Source organism: Leptonychotes weddellii, chromosome 3, assembly GCF_054177405.1.
Source record: "Leptonychotes weddellii isolate Sample4059 chromosome 3, ASM5417740v2, whole genome shotgun sequence".
NCBI lineage: Eukaryota > Metazoa > Chordata > Mammalia > Carnivora > Phocidae > Leptonychotes > Leptonychotes weddellii.
In genome coordinates this window covers 112656383-112672148 of record NC_138371.1, presented here as the reverse complement: position 1 = coordinate 112672148, position 15766 = coordinate 112656383, and the positions used below count along the sequence as shown (strand labels likewise).

The 15766-nt window shown below is 37.5% G+C and overlaps 1 protein-coding gene across 2 annotated transcripts in view; it reads right to left on the bottom strand.

The window, feature by feature from the left end:
* The window catches only part of BRCA2 (BRCA2 DNA repair associated), a 60480-nt gene that overhangs the window by 19133 nt on the left and 25581 nt on the right, over nucleotides 1–15766 (bottom strand). Inside the window, exons 13-18 of one of the 2 annotated variants that reach the window (XM_081815417.1) lie at nucleotides 15082–15151; nucleotides 8117–8550; nucleotides 7464–7648; nucleotides 6152–6339; nucleotides 2630–2800; nucleotides 1773–2127 (exon numbers count right to left, since the gene is read on the bottom strand). In XM_081815417.1, coding sequence (XP_081671543.1) covers nucleotides 1773–2127; nucleotides 2630–2800; nucleotides 6152–6339; nucleotides 7464–7648; nucleotides 8117–8550; nucleotides 15082–15151 — 1403 coding nt within the window. The remainder of the gene's footprint in view (nucleotides 1–1772; nucleotides 2128–2629; nucleotides 2801–6151; nucleotides 6340–7463; nucleotides 7649–8116; nucleotides 8551–15081; nucleotides 15152–15766) is intronic. The other variant, XM_081815418.1, reaches the window with a different exon arrangement.

Sequence of the window (15766 nt, the reverse complement as noted above, 5' to 3'; positions counted from 1 at the left end):
TGAGGGACGTATGTTTATAGACTGTTTGCCACTGTGTACCCAGGGCCATGATTTTAAAAGATAGGCCAACCCCAAAGTACCTTGCTGGGAAATTTCAGGATACTGCAGACAAACAATCTTCAAAACTTTTTAGAAACAGATCATATAATGAAGGACTGGGAATAAGAATAGCACTGAATTTAGCAGAAGCTATACCAGAAGTAAAAAGATAATAGAGAAAATGTCTTCAAAATTCTGAAGAGATTATTTCCATCTCAAATTCTGTATTCAGCCACCTTACAATAAGCTCAAAGAAAAAGCTATAAGCTCCCTCTCTTAAAAAGCCTCTGGGGGTTGCTTGTGTGCCTTTAGAGCTAGGGAATAAATCCATATAGATATGAAATCCAGAAAATAGGGCTTCCAACACAGAAAGAAGTGAAAATAATTTCTAGAAATGTAACTGTACAGCATACATAGAAGGTAACCATGTCAGAATGGGGCAGGAGTATGGAGAGGTCCAAGAGATCTCCAAGAAAAAGAAACAGAATTGACAAAGGTATTTTAACATATTGAGATGATTTTTATGTATCTCTTGTGTGGGAATGAGTTGGTGATAAGGATACAGAAAATTAATAAAACAAAACAAAAAAAGCAAGACAGTTGTTAACTCCAGGGAAAGCTGTAAATTGTAAAGAAAATGTAATTAGTATATTATATGCTGTGCTGTGAAAAATATTTTTCAATCATTATAATGTAAACAGTGAATACAGACTTCACTCCTCAACTTGCATAGCAGGAAGCTAACAGTTAATGTCTAAACTGAAGGAGAAAAGATGACATAGCAGTATAAGCAAAAGAAACTGCCAAAGAGATTCAAAGTGGTTGCCTTTGGGGAGCATGAACAGAGGTCAGGCAGGATGGCTTCAGGGACTGCTTTTTTGCGGGGTGGTCATAAGCCTATGTTACATGAGTTTTGAAATTATGCACATGCACTGATTTGATAAAAGCAAAACAAAAAATTGAAAGCTACTACAACTTTAATATTCTAAGCAACATAAAACAAAAGGCTGTTGCAGCTTAACTAAAAGCAACACAATGTGGAGTTAATGACAAAGTATCTCTTTACTTAAAAATGTTTATTAAATGCCTTCTTGAAGTAGAGTGATCCAGAATATGACAGAAGTAAATTATTTCACCTCATAAGTGAATCTAACTGTACAATATTAGTAACTTCTCAGTATCAATTATTGTAATTGATCAATTTGTAATTGATCAATATTGTAGACTATTGTAGACTATTGTACAATATTGTATTTGTAACTTATCAATATTGTAGACTATTAAAATATGACAAAGTCCTATTATATAGGTTTAAGTCTACACAGAGATGAAAGGTACATTTTATTATTATATATTTAAGAATCACTGAAACCTAATTTTCTAATCATACTGGAATAAAGGTCTAATCGAGTAATTAGGGTGGAAGCAGAGCAATACTATGAGAACAAGATGGCACCAAGGGCTATAGGTACCCATAACCGAAAATCAAATCCAGTGCAAATTTGCTCCTGCATTATTTTAGCTCAATATCACTCTCTCGGTTTCCCAAAAATAGCACAAAAAAATTTAACAGTCTGAGAAATTTGCCACTTACACTCAGACTATTAGTATGTTTTCAAGAAATGGAGCATCTTTAATAGGCCGAAGTTTAAAATTGAAAATATGAAACCTCCCTAGAATTTAACTGAATCAGGGACTGATTTTTACCAAGAGTGTGCATTAATTTAATTTACCTTTAACATAAGAGATTCTGGGGCTTCGAGCGGTGTGCAGGCATCAGGAAAGCCCACCAGTTCTGCCCCATGAATAACGATCTTCTGACCGATGGTCAGTCTACCGTTCTTTACGAGAGCTGCTAGGGGAGGATCAAACTGGGCCTTAATAGCATACCATCCATCCGTGAGCTCGACAATGCCCACTTTTCTGGTACCCACACTGCTAGTTTTACCGCTGGAAGTTTCAGATATATCTGTGCTTGATGAAATTATTTCAGAAATACAGAGAACAAGTGTTTTTGCAGCTGTGTCATCCCTTTCCATTATCTTTTTTATAGCTGATCTTCTGCTTCTATCAATTTCCACATCATATCTAAAAATAAAAAGAAAAATGCACATTTTAGGAATTGTGAGTCTAGAATTTCATTGTAAAAAGGTCACCGAATAATTGAGAATAAAAGTTAAATCCTTTTGCTGAAGAACTGCTGAGACAGAAGAGAATTTAAAATTTGGTAGCTACCAATATAGTAAGTTTTATAATATTAAAATATGAATTAAATATTAAAAATCCCCAAATACAAACATGGTCCATCCCTGAACAATGGATCAAATTAGTAATTCATATTCTTCTCACATGCCAAGAGGTTAAAGGGGGTGGGGGAAGAGGGAAGCAAGAGGTGTAGGAATGTGTGATTTCTCTTAAGGGGGCTGGAGGATTGACAAGAGAATTACTGTGTACAACTCAGCGGCAGTGTGGGATGGCGACTGTCACTGACAACCGACTCGTGTACCTCTACGATGGGGAAGTCACAGCTTGCGCAGAAGTCTGAACCTCATCACATATGTGATTACATAATATAATGCATTGAACTTGCCTGTATTTTAGTTGAAGAAGCACCCTTTCTGGGCTTAGGCACCTATTAGCAAATTCCTTAGGAAAGGCAAATTCCATAGCTGCCAGCTTCCATATAATCCATCTGTAGTGATTATACACCCAAACTCTAGAAATAAGATTTGGATCCACACCTGGGGTGTCGCACAGAGCCCTGAACAAATAAAGGTAGAACAATATAAAAATACATGTAAGATGATACTGAATTCAATAACCATGACCACTCTTTGCACAAACACTACATCATACAAGATCATTTAGTGCATTTTTGAGTCAGAATATAAGTAATAATTTAGAAAACGATTTGACATGTATCAAAATATACTAATAAAATTAACATAGTAGTCAAAACAATTATTTCAACTGGAAAATGAGATCCTTAATTTAAATAATTATATTTTGGGGTGCCTGGGTGGCTCAGTTGGTTAAGCGGCTGCTGTCAGCTCAGGTCATGATCCCAGGGTCCTGGGATCGAGCCCCATGTCAGGCTCCCTGCTCCATGGAGAGCCTGCTTCTCCCCCTCCCTCTGCCTGCTGCTCTGCCTATCTATGCTCTATGTCTCTGTCAAATAAATAAATAAAATCGTAAAAAAAAAGTAAAATAATAATATTTTAGATTATTTTTCTTAAGAGATTGTTTTTAGAAATCACCTAAGAACATCCTTCTCTAGGCTAGTGCTTTTTAAAGATCCTCCTCTGTCTGCTCAAATCTCTAACTCTTCTTCCTTCCGCATTCTCGCTTTGAGTACTAGGGAAACAAATAATCAAAAGAACTTCGAGAAGCTTCCACCCTCATATCCACCAGCCCGCTAGCATCTGGACCTTTACACTTTGCCTCTCCTGCCACACTAGCTCCCACACTTTCTTGCCTAGTTAAGGACCTTGATCTAGGAAATGCCTCCTCTCTCTCCCCAACATCAACTTCTTTCTTTTCTACTGAACAATTTCCATCAGTATAAAAATAGTTTTTCTTTCTTCCTTAAACACAATAAAACTAATACCCTTTACTCCTACTTCCTTCTCCACATATTGCCCCTTTCTCACCCCATCAATTTACTGACTTATTTTCATTAAGACTAATAATGACCTCTACATTGCTAAATCCATGGTCAATTCTCAGTCCTCATCTTCCTTTACTCACCAGCAGTGACTGACACCTAACCATTCTTTATTCCCTGAAGCTCTGTCCTCACTAAGCTTGCAACATACCACACACTCTTTGATATTAATTTCTAACTTTCAGGTTGCTTTTTCTCAGTCTCTCTTTCATAGCTTTAATTTTCATCTATATGCTGACAACTACGAAATTGATTTCTTTGGCCCATACTTCATCTATAAACTCCAGACTTGCATATCCAACTGCCTACTCAACATCTCCACTTGGGTGTCTACTAATATCTCAAGCTTCAAATGTCCCATGTGGGGCACCTGGGTGGCTCAGTTGGTTAAGCATCCGACTCTTGATCTCAGCTCAGGTCTTGATCTGAGGGTTGTGAGTTCAAGCCCTGCCTACTTAAAAAAATGTCCCAACTGGACACTCCATTTCTCTTCCATCTTTGATCTTCTCAATTTTCCATACATGGTAACTGCACCCTTCCAGCTGTTAATGCCAAAGTCTTTGGAGCTATTTTTATTCTCCTTTTCTCTCACTCCTCATCCAATCCTTGAGCAAATCCTGATGGTGCCACCTTCAAAATATACCCAGTATCCACCTGCTTTTCACCAACTCCACTGCTACCTTCTTCGTCCGAGCAGCCACATCTCACCTGAATCACCTCAATAGTTTCCTAACTGGTCTCTCTGCTTCCATCATCGTCCTTCCTGACAGTCTAATCTCAACAGCAGCCAGAGTTATTCTTTAAAAACAAGGCAGATCATGTCATTCCTCTGCTTTAAACATTCTGATTCAGGCCAAAAATGGTTACTCAGAGTTAAAGCCAAGCTTCTTAAGAAAGTTTATAAGGCCCCATCTCTCTAACTTCATCCGCTACTACTCCTCTCCTGCCCATTCTACTCCAGCTATACTTACTTTCCTCTTGTTCCCTAAATAAGCCTGCTTCTTGCTTACAGCCAATGCTTTTCCCCGCAGGGTCCTATGCTCACTCCCTTGCCCTCCTTCAGGACATTGACCAAATGTCAGGGCCTCAGTGAAGGCTCCTGACTACTTAGCTTATTTTAAAATTGCTTTTCCTCACCCGGGTCTCCCTATGCCCTTTCCAGCTTTATCTTCATAATATTCATCACCTTCTAATATACTATACAACTTACCTATTTCTTTTTAAAAATTTCCTTCCCCACCCCAAACCCCTCTACTATAATGTATGACTTATTAGGGAAGAGATTTTTTTCTTTTGTTATCCCACGTACCCAGAAGAGTTATCTGGCATAGTAGGTCCTCAATAAATATTTGTTGAATGATCAAAAAAACAACTTAAGCTTCAACAGTCAATGTTATGAAACATGCTCACCTGATGACAGGATAATTACTCTTTTTTTTTTTTCTTAAGATTTTATTTATTTGACTAAGAGAGACACAGTGAGAGAGGGAACACAAGCAAGGGGAGTGGGAGAGGGAGAAGCAGGCTCCCTGCTGAGCAGGGAGTCCAATGTGGGGCTTGATCCCAGGACCCTGGGATCATGACCTGAGCCGAAGGCAGACGCTTAACGACTGAGCCATCCAGGTGCCCCAGGATAATTACTCTTAACTTATACACTATGCAAGTATAATATATACTTAATACAAGAAAACAATATAACTGTTTAGTATACTTTTCCACCTAGAATTGATAGCAGATATTTATGGGAGACAAGTGCAAGATGTAAATAAGATTCACGTCTTCAAGTATTCCAAAAACATAACAAAAGTTTCAGGAAAAATGTTTTACCAATTTCCCCAAATTATAAATTTTGGAAAGATGTATAGGAATTTTAAAAAATGAGAGCATTAGAAAAATGTTTCTCATCTCTTGCCCTTGGCATGGTAATTTTATCCCTGATAGCAAAAATTTTAAATCATCTTTGTAAAAACATTAGAACTATAAGAGGTTATATAGTTTTTAAACTGTTGATGTTTTAGGGCAGTAAAATTTACTAGCTATTTGGTATTACTGACACTTGAGTATTTCTGCTTAGCTTCTAGTATTTATATTTTACATTTATTGAAATATACAATGAAAGGGAATACGACGTAAGTGTGTGTGTGTGTGTGTATCTATCTACGGTAAGGTCCACTCAAACTTAGCTCTTATCAGTCTTTATTTTACAAACGCATATAAAAAATGTCTCAACTGAAGAAAAACCAACTCATTAAATCCTAGGACAAACCATAATTCACATTTCAAAAGATTACAACAGAATGTCAGTTGAACCACAATGTACTTAAAATAATTCACTATATAAAAATTTTATTTCTAGCCAACTTATTAAGTTTTAAAGAGGTAAGTGAAAAAAAGAGAGAGATGGTGGAATACAGAAAAGTTAACACAATCTCTTTTTGCATGGAGTACCTATAAAATTCTTCTTTTCCAGCCTTTCCATCATTGGAGGGTATGAGCCATCCACCATCAGCCAACTGTATTCCCTCTCCAGACCATAGTCCTTCCTTACCAAAATAATCCTGAGTGTGAAACTGAAAAGATTCTGCATTTTTGCTGTTAATTTTTACACAATGTCTGGAAACGCCATACATATAGAGCTGCACAAAATAAATGACAGAAAAATTAAATAATGAATGAAAAAAATCAAACAAAAGAGCATGTTTCATAGAATAAAAACAATTATAATAAATCAAAACTGAATTTACAAAATTTTTCATTTAAATATTAAAATATTCACCATCAAAATATTTAACTAACTTAATAGAAGCTAAACATTTTAATATAATATAAATGACTCCCACAGTCAAGAGTCTGCTGCACCCTTTTCATTCCCCTTGTGCATAAGCCTCCTGCTTCAGCTGCCATAGGAAGTCATTTTGGGGATAAAAAAGTAATTTAATATTTTACAAAATCTTTTAAGTTAAAAAATTCAGAAGGGAAAGAACTATGAAAAGCGTTAAGTATTTTAGGGGGAGGTCAGATCTGTACACAGGCCTGGCCCACTTCCATCCCAGCATGCCTCATCCCAAAGTATGAGATTTGTGCAGATGTGACTCTGGAGTCACATTCTTTGCTCTGGAACTAGGTCCAGTAGAGGAAAACTTACTAGTTAAGTGACTTTGGGGCAGTTACTTGACCCTCTCTGTGCTTCAGTTCTGTCATCTGCAAACAGTGAACAAAATGACAGTGCCTTTCCTTTAGATGCTTGTGAAGATTGAGTGAGATGTAACCACCGCAGGCACAGTGCTTGGAAGGGTGACGAGTGCAGAAAAACTATTCAATAAATGTCACCTATTAATATTATCAATATTATGTTCACCTTTCCATTGCCTAAAATTCTAACTAGACAGCACTGGCTTAACAAGAATCCTTTTTAAAAAAATGTCAATAGCTCTTAATGGATTCAGGGCTATGAGTTATTCACCCTTTAAATTCAAGTAGACTACTTTCTTCTAACACCTGAGAGCACTACAGTAATAAAATGAGTACATTTTGAAGGGGGAAGAGAACTAGCAATTCTGGAGCACAGATCACTTTGGAGAGATAAGGCAGCAGAGAAGGAGGCTGCCACTGTTGGTTGATTAGGAAACAAAATTATTTCATTCATCCACTCCCACATTCGTTTGTTCTTTCTTTGAACAAAACAATTTGGAGATACTAGTTAATAAAATGAAATTATACGTGATTATAGAAGTTAGTAGCCTTGTGGACAAAAGCGTACCTGTTTATGAGAACACGCAGAGGGGACTCGGCCTTCCACTGCTCCTCTCAGAGAGATTCTAGGCACAGTGGAGGTTTTTGCAAGATACAGGCTACCTGGCTGTGGAAAAATGTGCTGCCTTTGTTTCTTTTTAATCCGCATATCCTGTATATCTCTGGCATTCTGAAGATTTGAAGTTAAATCTACTAAAGAATAAGTTAGCAAAAAATAAACTTGCATGTAACATTTAAAAAGCACAACCTTTGTTTTATAAAGTCATATATATCAATTTGCTCTAATTTTCAGGGATAATTTGCTCTAAATCTTAAGGGATAGGCAAAGTTCCAACTTGTAAACAATAGATCTATTATTTTTATTTCAAATTTGGAAAAAAATTAGTAGCCTGTTAAATATATATTCCAGTAACAGCAGTCTTAGATTGTTTGTCTAAATCCCCCCCCCTTTTTAAATAAGAAATAATAAGTAGTCACCTTTGAAAGAAAACATTAGAATACTTTAAATCTTTGGGCTTAGGAAAAAATCTAAAAGCATTAAAAAAGGTTCTGAAATTCTTAATTGTCACAGAAGGAGACAAATCCTCAAGGCATTATTTAAATATGAGAAACATCTAACTGGAAGGCAAAAACATGTCAACACAAATTTTCACACAATACCTAAAGGTTCTTTTTCACACTTTGTGACTATTATCGTTGCTGCTTGATTGGAGTTATTTTTCTTAAGCTGATGAATTTCACTGTCATTAATATTTGTTTCACTATCACCAGGGCCATGTTCATCTATGTTTTTTGGGTTTTGTTTGTTTTCTTCCAAATCAGTATTCTTGCTAATACACTGTTCATCTCTGTGAAAATGTGATTTAGTTTTAAAAGGTGGGACAAAGACTTTCACTGGTTTGCCTGGAGTATTCAAGTGTCTCCTTTTTTCATTTCTTGTGGCAGGAACTGTACAGAATGGCTGCCCTGAAACCGATAAATTGCTTGAAGATTCTTCCAAAGCCAGGTGTTCATAAAAATGAGATTTAGACAAAAATTCTTGACCAGGTGTGGTGAAATTTGGATTTTGCATTTCTTGCCGTTCCTTAGTTGTGCTACAACGAGGAGAAAATATTTAAGTTTGATTATTTACCAATAAATGGACATATATGTAAATGTTTTAGAATGTGCCTTATTCCTCCCCCCCCCACCCATAAAGCTCAACTGCCATAATGGCAATCCTACTCTGGCAACTGTTTTGCATTTCATTATGCTTGCCATCCAAGACAACACCACACTTTTCAAGTCTGTAACTATTTCTCACACACTGACATCCAGCCTTTACCATTTATTTCACATAACAGTCAAACATGGATCCTCTTTGTCTCCTCTAGTTCGATCACAGTACTCCTTACTTACCTCCTTTACAGAGAAGGATCTATCCATCCTCTTAGGACTAACACCCTCACCTGTACTCCTGACTCCACCTAATAAGTCAGTCTCCTCAGGAGCCCCACTCTTTGCATTATTATGCCACCGCTCTCCTTTCTCTACCACCTGCTTATACAAGTTTTTTTTTTTTTAGTGCTCCTTTCATTTAACCAGAAAGCCATGCCCATCCTTGAAACACTTTTTTCTTAGCCTTATCTCCCCTTTGAGCTAATACTCACTGTGACCTACCCTTCATGGCCAATCTTCCCAAACATGTAACCTAAACTAGCTATTTTCACTTCCTCAATTTCCATTCATGGAACGCTCATTTCTCCCACTGTTCTACAGAAATTGTTCTCAACAAAGTTGCTAATCACCTCCCAAGTGCCTACACACAAATTCAACTTCCTGTGTAAACTCATTCTACCTGGCCTCTGACAACTGACTTCTTAAAATTGTTTGTTTCTTTCTCTCTCTTTTTCTTTCTTTTGCTGGTTTTTCCTCTTTCTGACTCTTAAAAAAAATTCCCATCTCTAAACTTGGATTTCTTCCCTAGACATTTTCCCTGGGTGATGTGAGTCATTTCAAATGCTTAAATTATCATCTAACAAAAATACTAATCTGTATCTTCATGCCCGACTTTGCCCCAGGTGTTATTCCTATTCTTTGAACCTCATATAGCACCATATACCTCTACCTTGATGTTCCACACTCATCTCAAACTCAACATGTCCAAAATTAATCACCTTCCTTAGCATACATGTTCTTTCTCATATTTGATATTTTGTTGAAAATCCCATACTTCCTTTTATTCAAACCTGAATCCCTGGAACTTAAAGTTACCCTAGAACTCATTTATTCAGTCATCTAGCCATCAAATATTTTATTTTTATTTATTTTTTAAGTAGACTCCACATCCAGTGTGGAGCCCAAGGTGGGGCTTGAACTCAAGACCCTGAGATTAAGATCTGAGCTGAGATCAAGAGTTAAGACACTTAATGGACTGAGCCACCGAGGAGCCCCTCACCATTAAATATTTAATGAGTTCCGACTATGTGTGCTAGACACTGTTTTGGCTGGAAGATAAAATGGGAACAAAACAAAATCACAGGGTTTATATTCTAGTGGAGGGAAGCAGACAAACAAATATTGGTATTCAATGCTATAGGGAACATTAAAAGCATGGTAAGGGCGGTAGGGAGTGTCCAGCAGAATTAAATAAATAATATTTTATACAGGTTGGTGAGGAAAACATTACTGATAAGATGACATTTGCACAGAGCCCTGAAGGAAGTGGGAGATAAAGCCACGTAGGTATTTGGGAGAAGGGTGCTGCAGGCAGAGTGCACATCATGTGGTAGGCTAGGCACAAGCACAGCTGGAACAGAGCGAGACGGGAAAGTCAGCCGGTGAGACTGGAAAGAGAGCAAAAAGGCCAGATCATGGAGAACCTGTACACCCTGGGGTAAGGACTCCCCAGTTGTACCCTGAGATGGGAAGTCATGGACTAGTTTTTGAGTACAGAAATGACACTCTCTGTCCTAGGGTATGAGTGTATTTTGAAAGCAGCGTTGTTAGACTTCTACAGGAAAACAGGTTAGGGGAAGCTGTTAAGTTTGAGATGTCTATTAGTCACCCAAATAAAAATGTCAAGTAGGTAACTAGATGAATGCATATGTTGTTCAGGGAAGAAATTCAGGCTTATGACATTAATTTTGGAGCCATCAGTAAATAGATGGTATATAAAGTCATGAGAGTGGATGAGATAGCTACTAAAGAGGAAGGTCAGGAAGGGAAGGATCTGGAGCTGAGCCATGAGGGAATTTAACATTTAGTGGTTAAGAGAAGAACCAGCAAAAGAGAAAGAATAGCCAGTGGGAAGGAGGAGAAGAGAGAGGTCCCAGAAGTTTAAGTAAAGAAACTGTTAAAAAGGTAGGAGTGATTAACTATGTGAATGCTGGGTTAATAGGAGGTTGGAGAGCTGACAAAATTCAGCAATATGGGGGTAACTGGCAATCTTGACAAGGGGTAGTGCGCAGTGATCAGAGAATGAGGCGGGTTCGGGAGAGAAGGGGAAGAGATGAAGTAGAGAACATGAGTGGAGATCATTCTAATGAGTTGTGCTTTAAGTGGGTAAGGAAATGGATCGGTGGGATAAGAGGAATCGAGAAAGGTGTTTCTTGTTAAGACGGAGACTTATAGCAACTACCTGACTAATGGGACTGACCCAATAGAGGGGAAGACAGTATCAATGCAGGAGAGAGGGGGGCAATTGCTGGACTGATTTCCCTGAATGGATGATTGAGAGATCTTGTGCCTAAGAATGCATAAACCTTCTGCCCCAAAACTTGTTTTCATTGATCTTGTACTCCCTTGTTTTGAAATATTAAAAATCCTGTGAAAATGAGGAGTTTACTTTGTAGGTTATGACCAAGATGTCTACTGAATGTAAGTGGAGATACCCTGCCACTCCCAGTATACCCATTATCTGGCCAAATCTTGACTCTTATCTCCCACCCATATTCTACTCTCTGCTCTAGCACCTGTGTTAAGTTGAAATCTTCACTTCCTTACTAATCTCCTCATGACAGTTTCACTTTGGTCTATTTCTAAAACACAAATCTGGTTATGCTGCTCTTAGAAACTTCCACAAACAGTCACTATCCAAGTTTCAACTTGTCAGAAATAACACAGGAGGCTTCCTATTTATAGGTCCTAACCTCCCCATTTTTTTTTTTGTTTCCTCCCAGTCCCCACAGCACCCCAGCCTGCTGAATCCCGTGAGGAAAGCCATGTAACTTCCTACTCTTTCCAGAGTGTGGAGTGCCCTCCTCACCTAAACATCCCTTACGTTCTGTCTGAAGAACTGTTGTTAAGTTTCTGCCGCATAATTAACTGCCAATTTTTCTATGCTGTCACATCATTTGTTATACCTACTTTAGTACTTATATCACAGTAATTCTTTTCACGCCTGGCTCCAAGACTAGCCAGAAATCTGAGGTAGATTTACTTATCTTTATATCTATCTGCACAATATAAATAAGATCCTTAGGAGTTTATGCATGCTTACTTAAATGCACAGGACTATTTTCTCATCATATGTGTAAATTAAGGTAATATGTAGATAAATAAGCTTTTACTTTATTTTTAACACTACAACCTGTTTTTGAAAATGAAAACAAATAAAAAAAATCACCTGGGTTTCTACATTCAAAACATGTATATTAGTAGCCTGCTGGCAGAAGTGCAGGTCAATGAATGTTTTCAACAATGCCACAAATAGTTATTTTTGAAAAGGTAACATTAAACACAATTTAAACCATAGTCCTGGGCTAAAAAATTTACCAGATAGAAAAGTTTTCACAACTGCTTTCTACAATTTTAGATGCTTCTATGATATTCACATCCATTATCCCTCAGTGACATCTCTGTAACTGCTTCTTCTTGAAGAGCCACTTGGAAAATGATGATTTAGCTCTTTGTCACCACTTCTACTTTACTAAACTTCCTTCCTTCCTTTCTCGCCTCCCCATCTTCCCAAGTTATGTATTTGATTGTCAATATTTAATTATGTATCCTCCCTGGAGAATTAACCCTGGTCTTCTGTTAGAGTGGACAAGAGGTAGTTGTCTAGCTTCATGGAGTGGAGGCGATGTATTTTCAACCTGCACCCTTGTTCTGGCTCCTTCCTTTGTCATCACCAATTCTGAAGATTCATGAATTCCTCAGCTTTTGAGGCTTCTCCCGTGTAACACAGTTGATTCTTTCCTCTCCCCATTACGATTCTGAATCTGTTTTTTCCCATATGCTTTGAAAAACAGCCACTGTGGTCTCCTCTCCTGTTCTCCCTGTCTTGAGTATAAGTTTACTCACTGTGGTTTTGGTAAAACTCTGGAAGGCAATGGAAGATATGTGAGTATGTTCAATCTCCCATCTTTACCAAGAAGCTTCTTACCGCATTAAGACTTCAGGTTCTGCTTCAATTTTATCTTGTAAGCAGACTTCCCCAGGGCTCTATTTTTCTGTTCCAAAATGGTCTAGCTGCCTGTCTGGGCTTAGCGACACAGCTATCATTCTGGGATCTCCCCTCAGCACCATCTGCCTGGGGGATTCCCTCTGCCTCTCTATGTTCAATTCCTGTTTCTTCAATCTCACCTCTTCCTCCTTCTTTGTTATGTACTGGTTTTGTGAGCTTTCTGAGAAAAATAATGGGAGATACACCTTTTGGTACTCTGCATCTGAAAAAGGTCCACCTCACACTTCTTTGATATTTTGGTCAGTGATAGGATTCTAGGCTGGAAATAATTTTCTCTCAGAATTTTAAAGGCATTGCTCTGTAGTATACATTACAGAATCCATAATCTTCTAGCCTCCAATGTTAATGGCGAGAGAATTTATACCGTTGACTCTTGCAACTTTGAAACCTGATTTTTTGGCTTGCTGGAAAATTTAAGGTTTCCCTTTGCCCTTATCGTTCTAAAATTTCACAAGGATGAGCCTTAATGTGAGGCATTTTTATTCATGTGCTCATTCAGAGGGCCCTTTTAATCAAACTCTTGTCCTTCAGTATGGATAAAGTATCTTTAATTATTTCTTTGAAAATTTCTCTTCACTTCTCCTTTGTTTCTTCTTTCTCAAACTCCAAATTTTCAGATGTTAGGCCCATAGGACTGAATTTTCTAATTATCTTTTCTTCTTTCATCTCTTTATTCTATATTTTTGGAGGTTTCATAACTTTTATCTTCTATTACTTCTACTGAGTTAATCTGTCATCATAGTTTTAATTTATAAGAACTCTTTTTATAACAACTTGTTCTTATTTTAAGGATGCAATATGTTCTCTATCCTGAGAATATTAGTTTTTTTGAAACTTCATTCACTTCCTTGCATGATCTATTTCCTCTAAGTTCCTTTCTTTTTTGTTTGTTTTTGTACTATGGATATTATCTTTCACAGAGGTTTTCTTCCAATAACTAGTGATCCTTGATTCTCTCCTTATTTAAGAGTGAAGTGCGTGCTGTGGGGTTCGTCAATTGTTGTCATCACCAACCAGTGCCATGGCTATGCAGTTTCATTGAGTACCTGCAACTGTATTTGTAGTCTTTTTTTTTTTTTTTAAAGATTTTTTATTTATTTTTTGACAGAGAAAGACAAAGCGAGAGAGGGAACATAAGCAGGGGGAGTGGGAGAGGGAGAAGCAGGCTCCTCGCTGAGCAGGGAGCCCGATGTGGGGCTCGACCCCGGGATCATGACCCAAGCTAAAGGCAGACGCTTAATGACTGAGCCACCCAGGTGCCCCTATAGTCTTTTCTATTGAGCTGTCATGTTCCCCAGAAAAAAAATCTTCCAGTCTTCTGCCTAGAGGCCTGGCTGCCAGTATTTGGGAGCCAAGTGTGGGAAGGAGGCTTGGGAGTCTCATTACTCGATAAACAGATTTTTTACTTAATCTCTGTTTTCAGTACCTCCCCTCAACTGTGCCTGCTGTGTCTCCACCCTCCCAATTCAGAATCCCTCCAATTCATCTTTTCCAGACAATAACCTTCTGGTCTTCTGGCACAAAAGGGATAACTGGCTGCCTGTAGTGGGGGAGGGGATACAGATGTTTCTTAAACAGATTTTCAACTGATCTATTTTCTACCTCACCTTCAGAAGAACATGCTGCTGCCAATTTGAGTCTTTCTTGGGTTCTTTAGGGGAAATTGGGTAGCTTCTCTGCTTGCTCTAATGTGAGGTTTTAGCTTTCTAAGGGCTAAGTCTTTCATGCTTTTTGGCTTCCAAAATTTGTTGTTTTTTTCTCTGATCATTGTCCTTGTGGATTTATAAGTTAAAAAAAATCTCTTAGTAGTTTGGGTAGGGTTTTGAGAGAGAGGAGAGATAAGAGAATATTTTCAATATATGCCATCTTTTTTGATATATTTGAAATTGATTTTCAGTAATTTCCTTATTCTCTCTTAATCTCTCTTATCCATAAAGTTGGAATAAAACCTTTGTCTACTTTCCAAAGATGTTAAGAAACTGGAAAATGAGATAATAATATGAATAGCACTATAAAGTACTACCAAAGTACACTTACTTGCAGGCTTTCAAAGAGGGAAGTGTTAACTTCTTTATTGCATATTAGTGCCATTATTATTTTTAGAAATATTTACTTTCAAAAACCATACCTTTCCTAAATTATATTAGTAGAATTAAAAAACAAACAAAGTATCTCTTACCGAAAGGGTCCACAGGTAATTGGCTCTAAAGAAATATGATGCATAAACAAGCTTCTGTCTTTTAGGATGCCTAGAAAAATATTTCACATTATGTATTAATGAAAATGTATTTTACATTATGTATTAATGAAAATCTAATGGGGGATTTTATTTTGTATGCCTGTTTATCACACATTACTATAAATATTTACATAAAAATTTTGATATTATAGACTTGAAATATTTGACTCACAAATTGATGACTATATACCAAATAACTCAGTGTAAACATATAAAGGAAATCATTATAAATTTAATCAGCTGATGTTAATCATAACTCAAAAGTGTTAGCTAACTGCCATGCAAATACCAAATTTAAAATTTAGTCTTATGAAGGTTTCACAAGCCAAACTTTAGATATTATTCTCGGTATGCAATTTGTACTTTTTTTTTGTTAAGATTTATTTATTTTAGAGAGCAAGACAGAAAGAACGTTGAGCATGAGTGGGGGGAGGGGCAGAGGAAGAGGGAGGGAGAGAACATCAAGCAGACTCCCCACTGAGCGCAGAGCCTGACGCAAGGCTCAACCTCATGACCCATGAGATCACTACCTGAGCAGAAATCACGAATGGGACACTTAACCAACTGAGCCATCCAGGCGCCCCACAACTTATAGTTCTTAAACCTTCAACTAGTTCATTAGTAG